The 19,181-nt window shown below is 40.6% G+C and overlaps 1 protein-coding gene across 5 annotated transcripts in view; it reads left to right on the top strand.

Moving 5' to 3' along the window:
* NCAPG2 (non-SMC condensin II complex subunit G2) overlaps positions 1-19,181 on the top strand; it is a 72,329-nt gene that overhangs the window by 44,969 nt on the left and 8,179 nt on the right. For 3 of the 5 annotated variants that reach the window (XM_003816335.5, XM_008969402.5, XM_034965371.3), the window contains 11 exons: positions 1,235-1,305; positions 2,275-2,428; positions 2,547-2,720; positions 3,525-3,641; positions 3,722-3,862; positions 4,286-4,385; positions 6,493-6,680; positions 8,001-8,141; positions 11,979-12,082; positions 12,921-13,021; positions 14,149-14,248. In XM_003816335.5, the coding sequence (XP_003816383.1) occupies positions 1,235-1,305; positions 2,275-2,428; positions 2,547-2,720; positions 3,525-3,641; positions 3,722-3,862; positions 4,286-4,385; positions 6,493-6,680; positions 8,001-8,141; positions 11,979-12,082; positions 12,921-13,021; positions 14,149-14,248 (1,391 nt within the window). Of the gene's footprint in view, positions 1-1,234; positions 1,306-2,274; positions 2,429-2,546; positions 2,721-3,524; positions 3,642-3,721; positions 3,863-4,285; positions 4,386-6,492; positions 6,681-8,000; positions 10,638-11,978; positions 12,083-12,920; positions 13,022-14,148; positions 14,253-19,181 lie in introns of those variants that run through there. The other 2 variants (XM_034965372.1, XR_010112671.1) reach the window with 2 other exon arrangements.

Raw genomic sequence — 19,181 nt, 5'->3', positions numbered from 1 at the left:
GTGTTCTTGAGGAAGGGTGGATGTACCCCCTTTTACTTATTGTTTTAGTAATAATAATTTAGCTGCAATTTACTAAGCACTGAGGACACTCTAAATACTGTACTGGGATTCTGTGTGGTGTAGTTCACTTTGGTTCTTCCAACAGTCCTGTGTTCGTTTTGCAAAGGGAGAAACTGACTCTGAGAGCTTAACTCCTCTCCTCTGTGCTATGTCGGCTGTTGGGCTACAGAATCTGATTGGGTCTAGATTTGGTTCAGTAGCCTCAAAGCTTACTTTTTTTTTTTTTCTTCTTTTTTTTTTTTTTTTTCTGAGATAGAGTCTTGCTCTTGTCACCCAGGCTGGAGTGCAGTGGCACAATCTCGGCTCACTGCAGCCTCTGCCTCCTGGGTTCAGGCGATTCTTCTGCCCCAGCCTTCCGAGTAGCTGGGATTACAGGCGTGAGCCACCATGCCTGGCTAATTTTGAATTTTCAGTAGGGATAGGGTTTCACCATGTTGATCAGGCTGCTCTCGAACTCCTAACCTCAGGTGATCCAGCTGCCTCAGCCTCCCAAAGTGCTGGGATTACAGGGGTGAGCCACTGTGTCTGGCCTTTTTTTTTTTTTTTTTTTTTTTAATAGATATAATGCCCTGTTGCCCAGGCTGGAGTGAATGCTTACTGTAGCCTCTAACTGTTGACCTCATGCAGTCCTCTCACCTCAGGCTCACAAAGCGTTGGGATTAGAGGCATGAGCCACTATGCCCCGCTGCATTTTCCCTTGAACTATACTGTCTTCCTAAAGATATTCTGATTTTGTTTTATAACATTTTCTCTGAATAATTTCATTCTTTTGAGATTTGTGTTCAGGATACCAAGTGTATAGAGTTAATTTTTTTTCATTTCATCAGTGTTGTTTTTTAAAGTAGATTCAATTCATGACAGCATATGATTTTGTTTATCCTGCTTACTGGCATATTCCCAGGGTCTAGATTGGTACTGGGTACATAGCAAGTGCTTAATAAATATTTGCAAAGTAGTAAAATGTTATATAAAACTTCCATAACACTCACCAAGTAATTTTCTCTGCTCCTCAAACATGAGACTGGTTTAAGTTTTCCCTCTGAACGTGGAAAGGACTGCCATGGTTCTTCTTGAGCAATTTTGGTAGTAAGTTATCAGGAATTTACGTAGAGAGACTTTCAGAATTTATAGTGCTTACATATGCTTTGTTTTGTTTTTCTTTTTTCGCTTTTAGGATGATCGCTGCAAGATCCCTTTATTCATGCTAATGTCCTTTATGCCGGCCTCTGCTGTCCCTCCATTCAGGTATTTGGTCTGTTTTTTGGTACGGTAGAAAAGTAGGAATCCTGTCCATTGTTGTGCTGAATTATTAATTCATGTCAGCAGACCATAACATTTAGCTTTCAGCTCACTGTGGCCTCTTCCTTCTGCCCTTCCCTCTCCCTGTGGTAGGGAAGATATCAGGATGTGATTTTCAATGGGCCCTAAGTTGGTACGTGATGAAAGAAGAGACTGCATGGAACTGAAACTGTTACTCCACTTTAAGTCTGGGGTTACTCTTAGCACCTGGTGTGGGAGGTTCTGGAGCACAAGGTCACCGTTGGTCACATGTGGCCCTGAGCACCTGGGCTTTGGCTATCTGAGCTGAGATGTGCTGTGAGTACAAAATACATATGGAGTCAGCCTTGAGGCAAAAAGAAGAGTCTGAAATACTGATTACATGTTAAAATGATTTTGGATAGACTGGATTAAATAAGATTATGTTATTGAAATTAGTTTTACCTGTTTCTCTTTGTGTTTTCAAATGTGGGTACTAGAAAATTTTTAATTACATTTGTGGCTTTTGTGTCTCATCATATTTTTCATTAGAGCTCTACAATGTTGGTGATTATCTCAGTAAAAATAATTTTTATTCATATTTATGGAAGAAAAAGGAATATTTTGATGCTAAACAAAAATTGTTCTTCAAAAGTAGAAACTCTTGCTCTAGAATCTGACAGATGGCACAGTAACAGAAGGATGAGGGCTTGTGTGGCTGCTGTGCCCTGCTTCTTCAGCGTCCAGAGCTGGTCTCAGGTCTTGTGGTGGGATGCAGCTGAGCAGCAATTGTGGGAAACTGTATTTATTCCTGCATTGGAGAGCATGGAAGTGCTAATATAATAACAAGGGCTTATGCACCGTCAGATTTTAGCTTCTTGGTTTTCCTCACCTTTTGACAAAGTCGGGGAGTCTCTGTTGAAATACTCAGTCCGATTTTCCGTCTGACATTTTCAGCTGTGGTGTGATTTCCACGCTGAGAAGCCGGGAGGAGGGCGCTGTGGACAAGAGCTACTGCACTTTGTTGGATTGCCTCTGCTCCTGGGGGCAGGTGGGGCACATTCTGGAGCTTGTTGACAACTGGCTGCCCACAGAGCATGCCCAGGCCAAGGTAGGTTGACATCATGTTTCCTTAAAATTAGGTGAGTGAGGATAACTGTGTATTAGAAATTACATGCTTTTCTAGGGACGTGTGTTTTCATTCTCAGTTTCTCTCTCTCTTCTTTCAGAGCAACACAGCTTCTAAACGTAGGGTGCAGATCCATGATACACGCCCAGTCAAACCTGAATTGGCATTGGTCTACATTGAGTATCTGCTGACTCATCCAAAGAACCGCGAGTGCTTGCTCTCTGCTCCTCGGAAGAAACTTAACCATCTTTTGAAAGCCCTTGAAACATCAAAGGTAACTCTGTGCCCTGAGAGTTGAGTGGTTTCCTATGATTGTGGGGGTGACAAATCAAGGTGTGAAGCTTTCATATTTACAGTGCTATGCAAGTGTTCTGGCTGGAACAGAATTGAGAGTGATCATGTCACTTCATTCAGTTGGTACAAGGCATGGAGCCTGGCCAGGGCAAGGTTGGGAGTCAAGTCCCAGTTGACACGTGTTCAGAAATCTCACATTTGTGTTGCACCTGCTAGGGCGCTAGGACTCAGGAGGATGGCCCCAGTTTCTCAGAACACACCCTCTGCAGGAGATGTGTCACATACCCTTTCATGTGGACACTCACTCCCTGCAGTCCTTGGCAGTTTTTTCTGGGAATGTTTGGAGAGCATTTCCTGGGAACCCATCATGCTCCCAGCTGTCCCACGGAGGCCGTCATGTCTTCCTCTCCTCCAGGAGCCAGCCCTCTGAACACCCTGTTACGCTGCCCTCAAGTGTGACTATACCAGAAGCAAAGCCCCAGCAGAGTGGAGCCAGGCAGATGGGGAGGACAGGGCCTGGTCATGAGGCAGGGAGGGGACGGGTGGTGCTGTGTGCAGGGCAAGGGCTGTGGACGGTGAGCTGAGGCTGCTCACGTGGCTGTACATTTTCCCACGCCACCCAGCACCTCATGTCCGGGTGCAGAGTCAGCAGACACTGGGCTTCACCAGAGCGGGGGTCTTTCCAGCTCGCCTGAGGATCAGGTGCTTCCCATTGTTCTTGCTGTACGGGGTGTGGTGGTGCCTTGTCAGTCAGCATGTGGCCCTTGGGTTTTTTCTATTACAGGCAGATCTGGAGTCACTTCTGCAGACACCGGGTGGGAAGCCTCGTGGCTTCAGTGAAGCGGCTGCCCTGCGAGCCTTTGGTCTCCACTGTCGCCTGAGCATCCATCTTCAGCACAAGGTGCGCCTGCTCCTGGCCCTCTATTAGGATGATACACAGTGCTCTTTTTGTTACTGATTTATCTTCTTGTTTTTGGACAGTTCTGCTCAGAAGGAAAGGTGTATTTGTCCATGTTGGAAGACACTGGCTTTTGGTTAGAAAGCAAAATTTTATCTTTTATTCAAGATCAAGAAGAAGACTACCTGAAGCTTCATAGGGTCATTTATCAGCAAATTATCCAGGTTAGAAGTCTTAAGACACAGAAACCTTTCTCTTTACCAAGTTTGTTATGTTTCAGGATTTCATTTTCTACTTTAGAGTGGTAATTTTAGACATTAGTGTTATTCTTAAAAACTTACAGTGACATTTATCTAACTTTCTAGTTTATCTTTTTGCAAAGCGTAAACTGCATACTTTCAGTGTAATTTTATACATTACATATAAGAGGTGTTCGATTATGTTTGTGGAATTACATAAAATATGTCTCTAGATTTCTTACAAAAACAAGAATTAATGTATCTTTATGAAAATTCCTTTATAAAACATCTTTATAAAAATCTGCTTTATAAGATAACTAGCACATGGATAGGAGAAGCTTTGTGAGGCTGGATTTACTCCCTTTTTTAAAATGGCCTTTGTTGCTAAGCTGTGTCTGTCTCTTACAGACCTACCTGACTGTGTGTAAAGATGTTGTTATGGTAGGCCTTGGTGACCATCAGTTTCAGATGCAACTCTTACAGCGGAGTCTTGGAATCATGCAAACAGGTACAGTCAGGGCTGTTTTAGAGCAATAAATACTCAGAACCAGTCCTTCCCTCCCTCCCTCCTTTACTGTGTAGCTCAGAACTCTCACTTTTAAGTGACTGATTATAATGCAACCTGGCATATCCCAAAAAAGGGATTTGTTAGGTGGTGCAGCCCGGAAATTCAGAGGTGTTTCTGTGTCAGACATGACTACATCCAGAGTTTGTGACAGGGTCCTTGGGATTCTGCCTGTCCTTGTGGTCAGCTTCGTTGCCAGGCTGACTTTCCCTGTGGATTGGGCTAGTGGCTGTTTCCTGGCATCTGTGTGGGAAACCATCACCTTTTTGCTCTGCTCTGGTCATGTGCTCCTGTGGATGGGGGCGTGAGTCAGGCATTATTGGGTGGTACCCCACCAGGACCCCCGGAAGTTGCTGTTACCACAGGGAAAGGGTTAGCACAGGGTGACCCATGGCAACAGTGAGTGAGAGGACAGCCCTTGAATCACATCAGATGATGACGGGAAAGGGTGTGGGGCCAGGGGGAGTGCAGCTGGGGTCATTCCATATCTCCTTGGCCTTCTGATCACAGTCTGGTAAAGAAGAGTACTGCTGAGCTGGGACCCTGGTCCCTGGCCCCTGACCCCTAGCCCCTAGCCCCTAGCTCCTAGCCCCTACTCCCTAACCCCTAACGGCCAGCCTCCCCCCCAGCCGCTTCTGTGGTGTAGCTGACTGCTGTGTAAACCTGTTTCCGGATGGTTTTTAAGTAGTATCCCAATATCCCAGTGCTGCATTTGATTCTCACTGAGATCTGTAAAAGCCTCAACATTTGATGTTGACATTTCTTTAAGCCTAGTTATTTGCTAGAAGAGATTGAAAATGATAACATTTAGTAAATTCAACATTAAGTTTTGAAAATTAGATTAAGTTGGTAGTCCAATTTCTAGTGGATCCATCTGTAGTCTCTTTCCCATAGCCTTAAATATCTTCATGGCAGATTCCAGAGGGGTCTGTGTGTGTGGACACCCCCAGTGTATCTGTCTTCATGACGTTGCAACTGAAGTAGATGCTAGGAGAACACTGGAGCCAGGATACTGGGCAGTGTCTTAGTTAATCTTTAATTATAAGCAAAATCATCCATCATTTGTTTAACAGATCTAAAGTTTAAGAGTAAATATTAAATAGACCAATATTATTTGCTTCAGCTTTTTTGTTTAATTATTATTATTTTTTTTTTAATTTTTTTTTTGAGACCAAGTCTTTCTCTGTTGCCCAGGCTGGAGTGGAATGCAGTGGTGCGACCTTGGCTCACTGCAACCTCCACCTCTAGGTTCAAGCAATTCTCATGCCTCAGCCTCCCGAGTAGCTGGGATTACAGGTGCCCACCACTGTGCCTGGCTAATTTTTGTATTTTTAGTAGAGGTGAGGTTTCACCGTCTTGGCCAGGCTGGTCTCAAACTCAAGTGATCCACCCACCTTGGCCTTTCAAGGTGCTGGGATTACAGGCGTGAGCCACCATACCTAGCCTGTTTAATTCTTTATAATTCACTTCTGTTGTGAAAACAGCATTTTATACTTAAGCTTAATGATTGCAACAGTCAAAATTATTTATTTTTTAAACTTCACTTATCATTTAGGAATTATTTTCCCGTAAGGACCAAATCTACTTTTATTATTTAAAAATTTTACTTTTTGGAGGAGCTAATTATAATTAGAATTCTAGATCTCCAGTGTAGCCAGTTTCATTGTATAGTTGTATCTGTTCTCTTAAAAATAAGACAGAACCAACAACACTGTTCTCTAATTCAGGTGTTGAGGGAGCCACACTGCTGAACTTCTGTATGTTCACATGTGCAGTGAACACAATTTTTAGTTTAGTGACTAATACACTATTACTGTTATTGAAGATATCAGTTTTAACTTAAATTGGACAAACGTCATACTTATTTATTTATTTTGGTTAGAATTTAGGTTAACCTGATCAACCTGGCTTTTGGTATTGGCTCACCAAATACCAAAGTGTAATAATCTCTTTTTTGTTACCATTTTATACATTGTTAAGTGAGAAATGTGTAATGATTTCAACAAACTTGTGTGATTAGAAAACTGATATATTCCAATTTTCTTTCTAGTGAAGGGATTTTTTTATGTTTCATTACTTCTTGACATTCTGAAAGAGATAACTGGAAGTTCCTTGATTCAGAAAACAGATTCAGATGAAGAAGTTGCAATGCTGTTGGACACAGTCCAGAAAGTATTTCAGAAAATGTTGGAATGTATTGCACGGAGCTTCAGGAAGCAGCCGGAAGAAGGCCTGCGGGTACTCAGACCTCCCCAGGACGGGGTTCGCTAGATGGGCTTTTCAGGGCTGGGTACACCTACACAGATGCGTCAGCCCTGGCTGTGCTGTTCACGCTCGGGTGACGTGCAGTGTTGTGTGGGAGGTCCCTGCTGGCGAGGTGCACTGAGAGAGATGGAGTCCGTGTGGGAGTCCCCCGTGGTGGATACACTGAGAGGGAGATGGTGACCCCTGTGCATGGGCTGGAGGCAGGAAGGGCGGGAGCTCCAGCTGTTAGATTCTACCCAATGGTCTTAGAACAGGATCCCAAGAGTTCAGGTTGACCAGACGGCAGGACAGGAAGCAGAGGACTGATTGCTCTGGGTTCTGAGCGCATAATTGTTAAGTTCACAGAGTTTTCCAAATAAAATATACCTTTCTTTTGAAAGATGCTAATTTTGATACTTGTAGAGTGACAGACATCTTGCCAGGTGAAATGCTAATTTCTGTCATGAGTTACCTCCCTGTCCTATGTTAACCTTCTCCAGGTTGGAAACGAGAGTCACAGACCTTGAAGGGGCCCGTGGCTTCCCTTTGCTGGTTGAAAGCTGATGTGAAGTGAGAATGTTGTATAAGCACTTCATATAAAAACCTGTCTGCCAGATTTGCTTCATCCTAAAAACAATGTCATGTCAGTTCTCGTGCCACATGATGTTGTTATCAGAGAGAGCCATTACTTTTTCTAGGTAGTAGCTTAAAAATATCAATGAGCTATTATTTTTTAATGAAGACTTTAAAAAATGCTTAAATGGGAAGCTATTTATGAAATATTGAAGACTCAGTGTCCTGTGCTGATAGAGGTCATTGAAGGTTGTTGGCCATACTTTTTCTAGTCTAGTTCAATTTGAGTTAATTTGAAATGTTCCTGTTTTTGATGAATTTGTTTCAAGTGTCTGTGATCTTTTATGTAATTTGTGCCAAAACCTTTAGGTTTCCCATCAGACCTGTGTAGCTTTAGTCAGAATACCTTGCCTCATAGCTGATGCCTTATTTTAATGTATTGATGTTTTGCCTCTCTCCCTCCTTATTCCTGAGGGTTTTTCTTGGCTTTGGGGAAAGAATATCATCAGGGCAGTTTCCAGTGGGCTTTGGTCCCGTCTATCATCTTCTGGCCGTGGTGCATAGGAGGTTTGAGTCAGCCTGGGAGTGAAATGTAGTGGGCACTGGTAGCAGGCAAACAAGATCAGTGACTCCTTGAGTCCTGGGGGAGGATAGTAAGAATACTTATTTTAAAGTGTTTTTTTGTTTTTTTCAAAACCATGGTTTTTAGTCATTAAAAGTGACGTATGTGTTTTCTTGTAGCTGCTTTATTCTGTTCAGAGGCCTCTTCATGAGTTCATTACTGCTGTTCAGTCTCGGCACACAGACACCCCTGTGCACCGGGGTGTACTTTCTACTCTGATCGCTGGGCCTGTGGTTGAGATAAGTCACCAGCTACGGAAGGTGAAGTGCTTTAATCCTGAAACTGCTGTGCCTCTTATTGATGACACACGATGGTGTTTCTACTAGCAGTACATTCTCTACATTTCTCAAAGTATTTTTTAAGAATTTTCAAACTTGAGTGAGTGGTGCACTTTCCTAGCAGCTACACCTCAGAGTTTGATAGCTAGTTAGTATTTTAGACTCGTGACTATTGTGAAACATATACCAAGGATATTATCACTCTTGATTAAAACAGAAATATAGTCCTTACATTTGAACATGCTTTTATGCTACATTCAGGAGATTTAAATGAGTTGATAAGTTTCTTAAGGTTATTTTCCCTCCTAAAAGGATAGAAGTAGTTGTAATCAGTGGTGAGCAGAATACAAGACTACTCTAGGACTGCTTTTGTGGAATAGTTCACATATCTTTGCATGTTATATTATTAGCCTCCCCCACCTTTTTTTCATTTCTAAGCTAGGATATTCAACCTTCTAATGTCAGTTTAGACTGGGTGCAGTGGCTCATGCCTGTAATCCCAGCACTTTGGGAGGTGGAGGCAGGTGGATCATGAGGTCAGGAGTTTGAGACCAGCCTGGCCAACATGATGAAACTCTGTCTCTACTAAAGATACAAAAAATTAGCTGGGCATGATGGCACGCACCTGTAATCCCAGCTGCTCGGAGGCTGAGGCAGTCTTGAACCCGGGAGGCGGAGGTTGCAGTGAGCTGAGATCACGCCATTGGACTCCAGCCTGGGCAACAGGGCGAGACTCCATCTCAAAGAAAAAAAAATGTAGCTAATATCAGTTTAAACAGACAATTTATTCATTATTACTGACTATCTTATTTTCCTACCAGTAGCTGTAGATGAATTGAAGATGATTATTAATACAGAAGTTATTAGTCTATTTGGTTAAAGGATGTTATAATCAGGATGATAATTCAAGCCAAAACAAAAAGTGGTGTTTTCCCACATGGAATATTCAGGGTGTTGTTTTCCTCTTTACCTCTTAAGAAAATAGTAAAAAATCATGTTTTCATATAGAGAAAAAACCTTCTCTGTATGAAAAGATAAAATCTGACAGGGAAGGTCATTGAATTATATGCATTTTTAATATTTACGTGAATCATAAATTTTGTAATATAAAATCATGACTAATAAAAAGATGTTAACTAAATTCTAAAACATCAAATAGAATTTAAGGCCTTCCTTAAAGCTTGAAGGGAGATCATTTTGGTTTGGAAAGTAATTACCAGATTACACAATAGAATAAAAACTAGGATTTATTTATTCCGGTGAGCTATGTAGCTAAAAATGATTAAAAAAATGTTTGACCTGTGAGTCACATCTGGCTCACCATCTGTTTTTTATCAGTAAAGTCTTATTGGAACATAGCTGTGCCCATTTGCTGTGTTTTTTCTGGCTACTTTTGTGCAGAGTTGAGTAATTATGATAGAGACCATTGCAACTCTGCCCACAAAGGTGAAAATATTTACTATATTATTTAAATATTTACTATTTTGTTACTTTACAGAAAAAGTTTGCTGACAGCTGTTGTATTTCCTTATGGATTTTGTCTACTTATTTTATATGTGACTGTGGGTTTGTCTCTTTTTTCATTTGTTCTGTCAATTTTCTTTTCATGTATTTTCTTGTATTTGGGAGCTTTTTCTTTTTGATGAATTGACTCCTATTATTGTGGAGTATCTCTGGCTCTGACTCCTCATGAAGTCTACTTTGATATTTTCACAGCCAAACCAGCTTTCTTGTGCTTTGTGTTTGCATAGCGTATCTTTTAAAACCCCACCCCCACATGGGTTTAAAAAATCTCGTCCAACAGCCTCTGACTTTTATTTGGCGTGGTTCTAGTCCATTCTTTTTTTTTTTTTTTTTAGTCCATTTGACTTTAATGAATTTATTGATAGGTTTGGGTTTAAGTTAATGTTAAGTTTCTTTTCTATCAGTCTGTCTGTTCTGTTAGTCTTTCTGTTTTTTTTTCTTTCCTGTCACTTTTATGATGAATTAAGTGTTTTTACTACGCCATTTTATCTCTGTTGACTTTATATTATCTTTTGTGTAATTTTTTTTTTTTTAGTGATTTCTCTAGAGATCTCAGCACGCATGTTTAACTTATCTCAGTACCTTCAGAAATTATGCTTGTCCATTGCATGGTAGGAATCTCCAGTTGTGTTCTCCTATCCCTTATGCTGTTGTTATTATTTTTATTTTAATCTGTCAGTAGTCTTTTGTCTCACTGTTTAAGAAATGCATTTACAACAATCACTTTAAGATGTAAAGTATTTTAATGAGAAACAGTGCTATTTGATGTATAGTGATGATTGACTTAAATATTCAAATTTGTATTATAATCCTGGCAGAGGAAGTGTGGGAAGACTTATTGGAAGTGCTGTCTAGGCCAGGCACGGTAGCTCACACCATAATCCCAACACTTTGGGAGGCCTAGGCAGGAGGATTGCTTGAGGCCAGGAGTTCGAGGCCAACCTAGGCAACATGGTGAGACCCTGCCTCTTTTAAAAAATATTTAAAAATTAGCTGGGCATGGTGGTACATGCCTGTAGTTTTGGCTGCTCGGGAGACTGAGGCAGGAGTTCAAGGCTGCAGTGAGCTATGATTTGTGATTGTGCCACTGCACTCCAGCCTAGGCAACAGAGTGAGACTATGTCTCTTAAAAAAAAAAAAAAAAGCAGTGTTGTTTAGTCATGCCTAAATGAAATCTCCTAAGATAGCCAAGAATCGGGCCTAACACAGTGGTGGAGAGATACAGTGGTGGAGAGATACAGGGGTAGGATAGGCATATTCATGTCTCGCTATTACAGGTGGAAAACCAAGGCATAAGTTTCCACCTGGAGCAGGAATTCTGCACTTGGACTTTCTGAGGAGCATGTGGAATTCGTGGTGAAAGGCTCATCGAAGCTCACAAGGCTGATAATTAAGAGCACAGGTCCGGGCAGGTGCCCTCGTGGCTCTAAACTCGCAGTACTTCACTGTGGGCTTCTGCCCTGCAGGGGGCACTGTGATGTGTAGGAACATGTTTGTTTGGCACAACTGGGTGAGGGGGTGGGCAACGTGCCCCAGGCATTGAGTGGGTGGAGGCCAGGGATGCTGTTCAGCCTCCAACAGCACCTAGCACAGCCTCCCAATCCCCCAAAGAACGAGCTGGTCAGGTCAGTAGTGCTGAGATTGAGAAACGCCGATTTAGACAGGAGTACAATGTTAAATTTATTTAGCATAAAAGCACATTATTTGCAGTAGATGATAACAAGATAAAGACTTTTTGATGAAAGACTCATTGAGTAATATGTCTGTTTTTCTTTATTTTTGTCTCACTGAATAAACACTTTCGTTTATCTTTTTTTTTTTTTTTTGTCATATTGAGACAGGATCTGGCTCTGTCACCCAGGCTGGAGTGCCATGATACATGGCTCACTACAGCCTCAAATTCCTGGGCTGAAGTGATCCTCCTGCCTCAGTCTCCCAAGTAGCTGGGACTACAGGTATGCACCACCATGCCCAGCTAATTTTAAAATTTTGTTAGAGAGGCAGGGTCTTGTCATGTTGACTAGCCTGATCTTGAACTCTTGACCTCAAGCAATCCTCTTGCCTCAGCCTCCCAGAGCGCTGGGATTACAGGTGTGAACCACCACGCCCAGCACACTTATGTTTATAATAATAGATTATTCATAATTATTGTAGACATTTCAACAGTTAATAAAAATAATTCTTTTGAATTTCTAGAAAGTTTTTCTTAGGTGTTGAAGAAAACCCAAAGCAATGTAATTTACAAGCAAGTAGCCTAGTCTCTGTTTACAACTTGCTGATGTGGAACTTTTTTAGGTTTCTGGCGTAGAAGAGCTTACCCCTCCAGAGCATCTTTCGGATCTTCCACCATTTTCAAGGTGTTTAATAGGAATAATAATAAAGTCTTCGAATGTGGTCAGGTAATCACTTTCTCTTTACTGTCCTGAAACGCTCATCGTGGCTGTAAGTGCTCAGCAGCTTTTGTTCTATTCCTTTTACACTCAAGTTTTTCAAAGCTACATTCTTTTCTATGAGAAAAATGTTTCATATAATTTTTTCTCCATTTTATCAGTAATTAGAAATATTTACATTAAACTTACACAGAGAAAAATTCTAACTTTCTGTAAAGAATATTCATCTAAATAGTCTCTGGTTAGTTATGCTTCTCATAAATTCAGTTCAGGAAGAATATAGAATGTTAATGTTTAGTAAAATACTTCTTACCAAGTGTTCTTTCAAAACACTTGACAAGGTTAAATACCGGTGCCATTTTCGTTGAATACGCAGCTGCTACTCATTTTCCAGTCCATATGTCACTTGATCAGAATTACAGGGTTTGCTGTGGTGCATGCAGGGCTGACAGGTTACAGAGGGAATTGCTTTGCAGATGTCTGGTACCTGTCGAATTTTAATAGCAGATACATTCAATGAAAACTTTTAAAAGCACCATCTTTAGCAGCTATGAGTCATCTTTCAACAACATATTAAATCTTTTTTGTGTGCATTGAGGGTATACAGAGTAGCCTTTTTCACTCAGCACAGCATCCCTGTTCCCAGCAGCATCCTCTGGTTTTAATATCTCACTGTACAATCTGGCACACTCTCCATGAAAAGCATGGGGTGAGTTCAGTCACCTTCCCATGTCCCCTGCAAACTGGGGTTTGTGGTTGTGGTTGAACCTTGGCTGTACTTCTTCTGCTATAATGTATTAGGGTCTATATGATACAGTAATTTTGATGATTGTTGATTTTTTTGCAGGTCATTTTTGGATGAATTAAAGGCATGTGTGGCTTCTAATGATATTGAAGGCATTGTGTGCCTCACGGCTGCTGTGCATATTATCCTGGTTATTAATGCAGGTTGGTTACATTCCCCTCCGTCATCTGGAAGGTGGCTGGTGCACCTCACAGGTGCTGTCATGGGATTCTGGGGATCAGCCCGTGCACTCGGCTACTCCTGGCCAGCTCAGGTGTCCCCCAGCCTTTCCACTCCCTGCCTTCTCATGTGCTGGACACAGTGCTGTCCACCTGGGCTTCCTCTCCTTAGCCCACCCTGCATCTGTTTTTATATCAGCTTGCTCACTCTTCAGTGGTGGAGGTCCTGTTCATTTTCACCTGTTGCCACTAGGTCCATTTAAGTGTTCCTCTCTGTGCCTCGGCATTGAATTTCTGTTGATTTGATGTGTTACCTGTATCTTAAAATCTGAATTTATTTTGGTTGATGACGGATATTTTGGTGTTAATATTTGACCTATCTACTATTTCTCGTAAGCCTTAGCCTTGCCTATTCTGAATATCCCAACCAGTTCAAATAGTACTGGGAAAATAATTGGAGATATGTATAAGATGCTCAGCTCAGTATAAAAAGTAGTAACATCCCTGCAGGGTGACTGCCTTTACCTTTCTGTATTATTTGCTCAGTTTTACTAACGTTGAAATTATTTTCAGAGATGATACATTGTAGATAGGGAGTGCTTCTATTGAAACAAACTCTCCCTGTAAGCCTAAATGGATAGGATATCTGCAGATTGATAAGAATACTCCTTAACTAGTTTGACCCAGGTTGGCCATAAGAAAAGACTTCCCTCAGGGACTCCCCTGCATTGAGATCACCACCAGGAGGATGTTGAGGATGGATGTTGGATGCTGCCAGGTGCCTTGCCCTTAATACATCCTTAACTACCTGCGATAGTTAAACGGGGAAGGACTGAAACAGGATTGGTTTGCTGGCATGGACATAATCCTTCCTCTCGTGGCTTCATGGGGTGAGGTCCATTTGAAGTCTTCTTCCCAGTAAACGTTTGTTTGATCTTTACAACATCCCTAAAGAAGGAAGAATTACTATTCCTCGGGTCAGTATGTAGGTTACCTCAAAGGGAAGGATAGGGAGGCCCAGCTTAGGGAAGTTGTACCACATGTGTACCAGAGTGTTTGTCTTTGTGTAGTGATGTTAAAGTCTTTTCTGTCTTTTAATATAATTTTCCCAGGTAAACATAAAAGCTCAAAAGTGAGGGAGGTTGCAGCCACTGTTCACAGAAAACTAAAGACATTCATGGAAATTACTTTGGAAGAGGATAGCATTGAAAGGTAAAGCAGAGATATTCACCAGATGTGATCATCTAAAACTGCTCATTCTTCTTTGGATCTGCATGAGGTTGTGTTTTCATTTCTGCTACTTACACCCAGGTGGTTAGGAGACTGGGGACTGTAAGGAGAGAAATGTTTCTGTTGGCAAAGACCTTTAGCTTACGTTTAATTTACTTACTAATTCTGTCTTCAAAAACAAAACAAAACTGTCATTTGCAAAATTCTACTGTAGAAAAGTGAGGGCATACAAACTTACTTTATTTGGTTTTAAAATCAGACATTATTTTTGGTGGTTGCTGCATTTTTGAAACCATGGGCGTTTCCCAAGGATAGACACCTAGCGGACAAATACCCACATGGGGATGTGCGGTCCCTCCAGAGCCTCTGAGATGTGTATAATTTCCCCCTTGCTGGACAGCCCATTGCTACGCACAGCCTGCAGGCTACCAGTGTATTCGTAGGGCTGCTTTGCAGCTGGGTGCTTTTGCTGCTGTGTGCTGTTTGGTATGCTCTGCATTTTACTATAGACTCGGTTTTGAGTTGTGTTTGACTTTTAGATCAACCACAAAGAATTTTTTCTTGCTATTTTATGAGCTAAATAGGTGAAGCGTTGTAAAGCTCTGCACTAGGAAATTCACCTTTGCCGGGGAAACAAACCACTCTCCGTAGCTACTTCCTCTGGAGAAAGGTTTTCCAAATCAGAAACTCCTAATTTGTGAATAAACTTCCAAAGCGTGGCTTTTTATAGACTGTTGGCTTGTTCTATAGACACAATACACTTAATGCTCACTTCACTAGAAAATTTGGTTTGTAGGCTGGGCGCGGTAACTCACGCCTGTAATCCAGGAGTTCGAGACCAGCCTGGCCAACATGGTAAAACCCCATCTCTACTAAAAATACAAAAATTAGGCTGGGCACAGTGACTCATGCCTATAGTCCCAGCACTTTGGGAGGCCAAGGCAGGCGGATCTCAGGAGGCTAGGAGTTTGAGACCAGCCTGGCCAACATGGTAAAACCCTGTCTCTACTAAAAATACAAAAATTAGGCCTGTAATCCGAGCACTTTGGGAGGCCGAGGTGGGTGGATCACCTGAGGTCGGGAGTTCAAGACCAGCCTGGCCAACGTGGTGAAACCCTGTCTCTATTAAAAATTACAAAAATTAGCTGGGCATGGTGGCAGGTGCCTGTAATTCCAGCTACTTGGGAGGCTGAAGCAGAAGAATTGCTTGAACCTGGGAGGTGGAGGTTGCAGTGAGCTGAGATTGCGCCACTGCACTCTAGCCTGGGCAACAGAGCAAGAGTCCGTCTTGAAAAAAATAAATAAAAATAAAAAATAAAAATAAAATAATTAGCTGGGTGTGGTGGCAGGCTTCTGTAATCCCAGCTACTCTGGAAGCTGAAGAGCTTAGTTAGCCTGGCTAGAGGTTTATCAATTTTTACTGATATTTTCAGAGAACTAGCTTTTGGTTTCGTTTATTTTTTCTGTTGATTTCTTATTTTCAAGTATATTAATTTATGCTCTAGATTTTACTGTTTCTGTTTTTCTTACTTAGGATTTAATTTGCTCTTCTTTTTCTGTTTTCTGAAGGTAGAAGTTTAGATGATTGATTTTAGATTTTTCTTCTTTTCTAATATGTACTTTCAATGCTATAAATTTTCCTGTAAGCACTGCTTCATTCCGCATTAAAAAACTTTTTTTTTCTATTTATCTTTTTGTCCTTTTTCTTCCCATCAGTTTTTATTTTGTTTTGTTTTTTGTTTTGAGATGGAGTCTTGCTTCGTCACCCAGGCTGGAGTGTAGTGGCACGATCACAGCTTTAACCTCCCAGGCTCCAGTGATTCTCCCATCTCAGCCTCCCAAGTAGCTAGAACTACAGAAGTGTGCCACCATGCACAGCTGATGAAAAAAATTTTTTTGCAGAGATGTGGTCTCACTATGTTTGCCCAAGCTGTCCTTGAACTCCTGGGCTCAAACAAGCCTCTTGTGGCCTCCTAACGTTCTGAGATTACCAGTGTGAGCCACCATGTTTGGCCTTTCCATCATTCTTGCTTTCCTTTTATGCATCTCACAAATTTTTGATAAACTGTGCTGTCATTTTTATTTAGTTCAAAATATTTTTAAATTTCTCTTGTGATTTCCTCTTTGACCTATTTAGTTGCGTTGTTTAATCTCCAAGTGTTTGGGGATTTTTCCAGCTTTCTGTTATTGATTTCTGTTTTAATTCCATTGTAGCCTGAGAGCAGACATTGTATTGTTTCTGTTCTTTTAAAGTCGTGAAGGTGTGTCTTATGGCTCAGAATGTGTTCTCTCTTGGTGAGTGTTCATGTGAGCATGAGGAGAATGTGTATTCTACTGTTGCTGGAGGAAGTAGTCTGTCGACGTCCGTTATATCCAATTGACAATGTTGTTGGGTTGAACTATGTCCTTCCTAATTTTCTACCTGTTGGATCTGATAGAGGGTGTTATAGTCTCCAACTATAATAACTGACTTATCTATTACTTTTTGCAGTTCTGTCAGTTTTTGCCTCACACAGTTTGATGCTCTGTTGTTAGGTCCAAGCATTGATGATTGTTACCATCTTTTCATTATGTAATGCTCTTCTTTATCTCTGATAATTCTTCTTACTGTGAATTCTGCTCTGCCTAAAATTAATACTACTACTCCTGCTTTGTTTTGATTAGAATAAGCATGGTATATCTTTTTCCATTCATTTCCTTTTTTTTTTTTTTTCCCAAGATATGAGGACTTGCTATGTTGCCCAGGCTGGGCTCTAATTCCTGGACTCCTGGACTCAATCTATCCTTCTGCCTCAGTCCCAACTGGCTAGGACTGCAGGCACACACCACCAGACCCAGCTAATGTAATTTTTATCTATATGCGTCTTTATATTTAAAGTGGTTTTTTTTATAGACAGTATATAAATGGGTCATGTTTTTTGATCTTCTCTGACAATCTGTCTTAAAATTGGTGCATATGTACCATATTCAAAGTGATTATTGATATAGTTGGATTAATATCCACCATATTTGTTATTGTCTTCTATTTGTTCCCCTTGTTATTTGTTCCTATTTCTGTCTTCCACTCCTTTTCTGTCTTTTGTGGTTTTAACTGAACATTTTATGATGCCGTTTTCTTTCCTAGCATATCAGTTTTACTTTTTTTTTTTAAACCTTTCTTAGTGGTTTCTTTAGAGTTGGAATTTTTATTTGTTTTTATCTTTCTTAGTGGTTGCTTTAGAGTTGGAGTTTTCATTTATAGCTAATCCACGTTTGCTTTCAGATGACACCATACCACTTTGCAGGTAGGGTGAGTACCCTATAATAACAAAATAATCCTAATCCTTGCCTCTCGTTCCTTGTATCATTGCTATCATTCATTTTGCTAAGGTATAAGCAGACATAAGCATACATAATTGAATATATTGTTGCTATTATTATTTTGAACAAACTACATCTTAGGTCATTTAAGAATAAGAAAAATAAAAGTTTTTATTTACCTTCACTTACTCCTTCTTTGATGCTTCTCCTTTGTTTGTGTTGATCCAAATTCTGACCTATATTCTTTTCCTTCCGTCCAGAGAACTTCTTTTAATGCTTCTTGCAAGGCATGTCTACTGGCAACTAATTCTCTTAATTTTGGTTTGTCAGAGAGTCTTTTACTTCTACTTTATTTCTTTGCAGGGATAATGTTATGTAGTTTATAATTCTAGGTTGATGAATTTTTTTCTCTCTGTACTTTATTTAATTTATTATTATTATTTTTTGAGACAGAGTCTTGCTCTGTTGCCTAGGGTGGAACGCAGTGGTGTGATCTCAGTTCACTGCAACCTCCGCCTCCTAAGTTCAGACGATTCTTGTACCTCAGCCTGCTGAGTAGCTGGTATACAGGCACATCGCCGCCACACCCAGCTCATTTTTGTATTAGTGGAGACAGGGCTTCACCATGTTGCCCAGGCTGGTCTCGAATTCTTGATCTCAAGTGATCTACTCGCCTCAGCCTCCCAAATTGCTGGGATTACTCCCCGTGCCCGGCCACTCTCTGTACTTTAAACATTTCGCTATACTCTCTCTTGGCTCGTGTAGTATCTGAGAAATAGGATATAATTCTTTTTTGCTCCTCAGTAGATAAGGTGTATTTTTCCCTATCTGGTTTCTTTCAATACTTTTTCTTTGATTTTTCTGTAGGTTGAATATGATATGCCTAGGTGTAGTTTTCTTTTCTTTTCTTTTTTTTCTTTTTTTGGCATTTATTCTATTCAGTATTCTATGAGCTTCATGGATAAATTCTCAGTTATTATTGTCTGAATATTTCTTCTGTTCCTTTCTCTCTTCTGAAATTCTTATTATACATGTTAACACCTTTTACAGTTGTCTCACAGGTCTTGGATATTTCGTTCTATCAAAACAGCCGCACTTTTGAATTCTGTTTGCTAATATTTTATTTGAGAATGTTTGCCTTAGGTCTGAAATAAGATTAAATGGTCGTTGGTCGTTTTGTTTTGTAGTGTTTTATTTGAGAATGTTTGCATTAGGTTTGAAATAAGATTAAATGGTGGTTGGTTGTTTTGTTTTGTAGTGTTTTATTTGAGAATGTTTGCATTAGGTCTGAAATAAGATTAAATGGTCGTTGGTTGTTTTGTTTTTGTTTCTTCAGTAGGCCCTCTACCAGTGTTGCTCTCAGCATTAGTTGGTAACTTCTCCCTTCTCAGTGTTGCGGAGCAGTTTAAATCACGTCTGATGCTGTGGAACAACATACCCCTAGAAACCTGGGACGACTTTTCCCTGTTTCTTCTATGTTAGTAGTTGGGTCTGATTTCCTATTACTGCCTGAATAAATTTTGGTAATTTACAATTTCTTGCATTGGTCTAGATTTTTAAATTTATTAACAAAATGGCTTGTGGTTTTTGTTTATTGATTTTAATAGAATAGAAT

Source organism: Pan paniscus, chromosome 6 (genome assembly GCF_029289425.2).
Source record: "Pan paniscus chromosome 6, NHGRI_mPanPan1-v2.0_pri, whole genome shotgun sequence".
Classification (NCBI taxonomy): Eukaryota; Metazoa; Chordata; class Mammalia; order Primates; family Hominidae; genus Pan; species Pan paniscus.
This window is presented reverse-complemented; position numbering and strand designations above follow the sequence as displayed.